At 51.6% G+C, this 6,135-nt stretch overlaps 1 protein-coding gene across 7 annotated transcripts in view; it reads left to right on the top strand.

Moving 5' to 3' along the window:
- Positions 1 to 6,135, top strand: part of ACACB (acetyl-CoA carboxylase beta) — a 71,542-nt gene that overhangs the window by 47,097 nt on the left and 18,310 nt on the right. For 6 of the 7 annotated variants that reach the window (XM_019507181.1, XM_019507182.1, XM_019507183.1 and 3 more), the window contains 8 exons: positions 1,456 to 1,593; positions 2,219 to 2,318; positions 2,425 to 2,532; positions 2,705 to 2,761; positions 3,214 to 3,255; positions 3,353 to 3,568; positions 3,782 to 3,937; positions 4,789 to 4,992. In XM_019507181.1, coding sequence (XP_019362726.1) covers positions 1,456 to 1,593; positions 2,219 to 2,318; positions 2,425 to 2,532; positions 2,705 to 2,761; positions 3,214 to 3,255; positions 3,353 to 3,568; positions 3,782 to 3,937; positions 4,789 to 4,992 — 1,021 coding nt within the window. The remainder of the gene's footprint in view (positions 1 to 1,455; positions 1,594 to 2,218; positions 2,319 to 2,424; positions 2,533 to 2,704; positions 2,762 to 3,213; positions 3,256 to 3,352; positions 3,569 to 3,781; positions 3,938 to 4,788; positions 4,993 to 6,135) is intronic. The other variant, XM_019507186.1, reaches the window with a different exon arrangement.

The following is a 6,135-nucleotide window of genomic DNA, read 5'->3' as shown; positions in this document are numbered from 1 at the left end:
CCAGTGAATCCTCATCATTTTGTACTAACCTCTGGCATTTTGGACTAACTGTGAGGTAACAGACAAGCCCGTGGAGAGAAGGAAAAGGATCTCATTGCAGAAACACCCTGAGCAGAGGCAGGTGGAAGCAACTGCCTTCTCCATGGTGCTGGGGAGAATTACTGAAGTGGGCCTAGCACCGCACCCCAGTGAAGAGAGGGCATCTGCCTTGCTCTGTGGCATCGCTGGTCTTCAGAGAGATTCTGTCCTTTCGGTAGCCCTCCTCTGCCAGGTTGTGCCAGTGACCAGAGGGCAGTCAGAGTAGACTGGATCCTGAGATGTAGTCCTCCCCTCACTGGTGCAAGCCCTGGCGGATGAGAAGGAATCAATAAGTTGCTCATTAGGTTACTGGTGCTGCGTGACATTTTTGAAGGCCCAGGCTGACACCAGTAGCGTTTTTACATGGGAAATGATGGAGGGCACTGAAGAAAGAGGAAGTCACAATGAGTCTCAGGAGAAAGGGAACCAGCAGTTCCTAGAAGTTGTCACTGCCCAAGAAACTTGGGAATCAGAGCAGGGAGGGATTTTCTAGGAGGAAAAGCAAGTGTCCAGCAAAGGGTGGGATGAGTGCTGAAGGGGAGCATGGGCTGTGGTGGAAAAGGCTCCTGTGCCTTTATCCTCCACTGAAGGGACTAGACTAGCCAAGTTGCAAGTGGCTTATTGCCCTCCAACGGGCTTGCTGCTGGGCAGGCCCTGCTCCTTCCAAGGCACGGCGGCCGTCAGTGCTGGCAGTCGAAGCTTTTCTGTTCCGGGCATTGCACCCAGTCCCTTCATATCCAGTGAAAAAGCTTCTTCATGAGTACAGCTTTTTGGCTTTTATCGTCACCTCAAGGATGGGCACGAGCTCGACACTCCGCCAGCTATGTCTGCAGCCAGGTCTGTGGTGCTTTCAAAGAAATACCAAGTCTTCTTGCTTTCAAAAACACCAAGAAAGGCCAGGATACCCAAGCAGCAATTAAATGTGCATCAACTTAAGTAGCAGCCAGCAGCCTAATAAAATAAGAAAGTTAATATAGCCCCACCATCCGTCGTCCCCTCTTTGCTGGAAGCAGCATGCTGTCAGCTGTCCTCAGAAACCCCGGAGAGCCGCTGGCTGCTGCAGAGTGCTTGACTGGATTGGCAAAGGGCTTTTCAAAGAATTGCATTAGCTAAATATGCATCTTTTTGTTTGGCCTGAACTGGAAAAAGCAAACCAAACAGGCACTGGTGCCTTAGGAGGCAGCATAGAGGGGATACCTCACAGACCACCAGCCCCTGTAAGAAGAGGGGGAAGGAGTCCTATGTAGATAATCTTTTATCTTGTTTTGAATGAAAAGGCCTTTTTCCAGGGGATCTGCTGTCTCAGTTATATCCCCCGCTGTCTGTCACCCCTCTGTGAGCTCGGTCTCATTGTTGTGTTGTTCCGTTTTTGCCCAGGATGTCTGTCCCTATCAGCATATCAAACCCAGACTTAGCCCGGCATAGCACTGAGCTCTTTATGGACAGCGGGTTTTCTCCTCTGTGTCAGAGAATGGGTGCCATGGTGGCTTTCAACAGATTTGAAGACTTCACCAGGTAAGAGAAGAAGAGGGAAAACCTTCACTGCCCCTTGCTTTTATCCAGACACTTCCACTGGGTGCATGTAGCACTATCCTGTTTTAAAACCAAGCTAGATTTGGGACCACAGGCTAAGCAAAGCCATCTTCAAGCAGGCAGTTGAAATGCCTGTGGTCCTGCCAGAGTTGAGTGTTAAGCAGCTGGAGAAGAAGCACCAAGCGCGACCACTAAAAGTTAGGGAGGCAGCGGTCCACGTGTTGCTAATCCTATTCAACAAGGAAAAGTGAGGCACTTGAGCACGTTTGCCCACTCTGGGTAAACGCATGCGCCTGTGTAACCTGAGCATCTGGCCATTGTGTAATGAATGCCTTTATTCCCTCAACAGCCTTGGGATCTCAGGAGCTGTGGCATAGGGTAGGTTAACAAGCAACTTGCCCAAGACTGCACTAAAAGTCTGTGGCAAAGTCAGGCATGGACACCAGGTCCCTTGGATCCCAGTCCAGTCCTTCTCTCCTTGTTTCCAGTCCCCAGCGCCCCTGGCCCAAGTAGTTCAGCTTTTGTGGAAAGCAGGTTGTGCACCAGGAATTCTCCAGCTCACTGAGGTCGTTGACTTGTCCTCCACCCCCTGCTTGGGTCCCACTAGAAACTTCGATGAAGTGATCTCCTCCTTTGCTGACCCACCCTCCGAGAGCCCCTTGTTCAGCGAGGTGCAAGCTACACTCTACGACGACGAGGACAACAAGGTGCGACTGTGGGATGGCTGCTCCCTCAGCCCTGGGGGTGGCGCAGGCTGAGGACTGCCATGGTCTCCCAAGCATCCGGCTTGACAGCGTCGTGTGTCGTTCTCAGAACGTCCGAGAGGAGCCGATCCACATCCTGAACATCGCGATCCAGTGCGTAGAGCACCTCGAGGATGAGAAGCTGGTGCCCATCTTCAGAGCTTTTGCTCAGTCCAAGGTCTTGTGCTTTCCCTGTGCTCTGGGTATTTAGCGCAGCTCTCTCAAGAGGTCTTGCATTGGGGTAATGCCTCTGAGACTCGTCCGCCTTTCCTCCTGAAAACATTTAACATTTCCCTGGGGTCCTGAAGGCCTTGCCAGTGACACAGTATTTATCTCCTGTCTCCATATAGAAAAACATCCTGGTTGACTGTGGCCTCCGGAGAATCACGTTCTTGGTCGCACAGCAGGTCAGTGGAGGAGAGGACATTTTCTGTCGCTGATTCAATTTGGTTGCACCGGGCTTATACATCCACGCCCTCGAGGGTTTATTAAGAGTGAATAAATGACTGATAGAGGTCAGAGATACAAGCTAGAGATGGATATAATAGCAGCTCAGTGGAAGGAGTCAGAGATTGTTCTAAGCAGCTTGTTAGGCTCTGTATCAATCAATAACTCATCTAATTGTGTTACATGTTACAGTAAGGATTTCCTACAGTGGAAAGCTTGACCGTTTACTTTACTAACTCAGACTTTTTTTTGTTGTGAGAGGTGAGTTAACACAGGTTGCTTTCTCTGCTGGCTTTACTATTTCTTATTTAATATTTTTTTTCCCCTAGGGCCTCCAAGAAACGACAATTTCTTGTTTGAGGGCTGACTTAGTTTTACCAATATGTCATTGTCTTCTCCTCTTCTCTTACAGAGAGAATTCCCGAAGTTTTTTACATTCAGAGCAAGAGACGAGGTAGGGCCCCCTTGTCTGAGGTCTCTCATGTCGCAGCAGGACTCAGAGGCGTTCTCCCCAGGTCACATGGGATTGTGTTCGCTTTTCTCTTTTCCAGTTTGCAGAAGACCGGATTTATCGGCACTTGGAACCAGCCCTGGCCTTCCAATTGGAGCTGAGCCGCATGCGTAACTTTGACCTGACCGCTATCCCTTGTGCCAACCACAAGATGCATCTCTACCTGGGGGCTTCCAAGGTGGCAGAGGGGGCAGAAGTGACTGACCACCGGTTCTTCATACGAGCCATTGTGCGCCACTCAGACCTTATCACAAAGGTAATGAGGGCACAGCAGCTGATGCGCTGTGGCTTGGAACGAGTGCTACGTTGGTCTCTCTTGCCCATGAGGACTTTGCAAGGGGCTGGTAGAGCGGGTGATGATTTGCACGTGTGGGAGCTGAAGGCAGTGCTTTGCTCAGAGTAATCGGATTAGGGAAAAGTCCCTGTCCTCAGCGCGGTGGGTTTGCTGCTCTCTCTGGCCCCCTTGCAGGAAGCCTCGTTCGAGTACCTGCAGAACGAGGGGGAGCGGTTGCTCCTGGAAGCCATGGACGAGCTGGAGGTGGCCTTCAACAACACGAGCGTCCGCACAGATTGTAACCACATCTTCCTCAACTTTGTGCCAACTGTTGTCATGGACCCCTCCAAGGTGAGCCCTCCCCGGTGAACAGGGGCTTTTCCTACACAGAGGTTCTGTGGGAAGACGGGATCGCAGCGGTGGCTTGTCGTAGGGGCAGTCATTGAGGGGAGCATGGCTTCCCCGACACGCTACTGTCCCATGCTGGTATGTTCTCCCACCAGTCCTGCTCTAGTACAAGGCTGTAGGGTTCATAACCTTGGCCTCATCCCAGCAACATCACTGAGCACTTTACCTCCCATGCAGTGTGCACGGAGGGAATGTAAGCACTGCTAACTCGGGAGATACCGAGCTCTCTAACGTTTACAAATGAATTAGCATTTTATGAGTAGACCTGCAGGAATTGGCAGGTAAAATGGCTGCCCACCAGTGATGGAGCTCAGCATTTGGGTGACACCCTGGTTCTTTCCCCCAACCCTAGCTTGGCAGCTGCTAAAGAAACAGCACTGCCAGGCTCCCAAAAAGAGGGGAGGGAGGAAAAATATCTCGCACAAAGAGGTTTTTCTATTCAGGGCCAACAGATAAGGCAGGGTCTGGTTCTCTGTTGCTGGGGCTGTCTCATAGCAATGCCAGCACTCAGAGAAGGGAGGTGACAGCTTGGCACCCAGCCGTGGTGCACCTTGCGTTTTCCCTTACTGGTGTGACTTTAAGTTGTCTGCCAGTCATGTGTGCACGTGTGTGTGTGTATGTAAACTGAAACGAGGAAGGGCAAGGGGTGCTTTTTGGCTCAGGCACACGTGGGCACATGTTGCCCAGAGGGCTGCTGTCTTGCTGTCGGGAGAATGGGAGGCATGTCTGACAGGAGCCATTTGAGACGTCGCCACTCCAGCAGCTCAGAGAGTTTCTGGCCCATGTGTCCCCAGATAGAGGAGTCAGTCCGCTCCATGGTGATGCGCTACGGGAGCCGCTTGTGGAAACTGCGGGTCCTGCAGGCGGAAGTGAAGATCAACATCCGCCTGATGCCGACAACCAAGGCGATTCCCATCCGCCTCTTCCTGGCCAACGAGTCTGGCTACTACTTGGATATTAGTCTCTACAAAGAAGTGAAGGACTCCAGCACAGAGAATGTGCGTAACTGAGGCTGGAGCAAGTACTTGGTGTGAACCAGCCGATAGTCCCTACCTTTGCTTAGGCTGCTTGTGTCCCCAGGCTTCCCTCTGGTATTTAGGGATGAACAGTTGCTGAGGGGTTGGGTTCAGCTGAGGCTTCTAGAGCTGGGGACTGCCCCTCTCCAGGGGTTGTCATTCCTGCAACCACGGTGGCAAGTCCATGGCCAAGCTGTCACTAAGGGTGCAGACACACGTCACAATTGAACCCTTCCAAATGGCATGGATTAGCAACCAGTTTGCAATTGCATGAAGTGCTGTGGCTCTGCTACCAGGGGGTGGGAAGGGCAGCACTCAGCTGAGCATGCCTTGCAGGTAGAGGGTGGAAAGTGCTTGCATCCGTGTTTTGGGAGTCCAAGGGAGTGGCTGGGAATATTTTCATGTGTCTGCCTTCCCTTCTCTCCTGACTATGAGTTCAATAAACTTCAGTAGCTTGCACTTGACTGCAGTGTGCTTGCCTAACTTGGGGAGGGTGTAGGGGGGTGCTGTGACCCACATTTTGGGGCCCCCAGGGGCTGAGGGTGTGTTGGTGAGGGGCCATGGTTGAGCAGGAAGTCAGAGCGTATAAGAAACATAGTGTTTATTGACTGGGCAGTGTAGGGGAGCACATTGATAAAGAGTGCCAACAAAAGGGGAAAAAAGCGGGGCAGGTTGAAGCAGTCGAGTTCTGATTGCATACCAGAGCATTTAGTTGCAGCCGTTTGTGTGGGGTGAAGAGCAGTGCAGTGTGGGATGCCTGGAGGACCAACCAGACGTATGTCACGGAGTACTTGGTATCTGCACATAAACACTGAACCAGATCACAGTGATCCAGTTCAAAATAGTGCTTGATTTTCCAGGTATGCTTCTGAACCATTCCAAGTGGCTTTACATCAGTTTAAACAGGCTTGTGCATCTGTCCACGTCGGGTTTCAGCTGCTTTAAAACCACTCTTTAAGTGTTGTGCATGTAAGCCACGCTCTAGCTGCTTCGACCCCCAAGGTGCCATTGGGGATAAAGCTCTGCTTCTTTTACTGCACTTGAGCCCAAGGGGGCACGCTGCCTGCACTTAGCTGTGTGGGATTTAGGCCTCATGTCTAGGCAAGTGCAAAGACACGGGGGCAG

This window comes from Gavialis gangeticus, unplaced genomic scaffold (genome assembly GCF_001723915.1).
Source record: "Gavialis gangeticus isolate Ggan-Ray unplaced genomic scaffold, GavGan_comp1, whole genome shotgun sequence".
Classification (NCBI taxonomy): domain Eukaryota; kingdom Metazoa; phylum Chordata; order Crocodylia; family Gavialidae; genus Gavialis; species Gavialis gangeticus.
The sequence above is the reverse complement of the archived record's forward strand: the minus strand, read 5'-3'. Positions and strand labels throughout refer to the sequence as shown.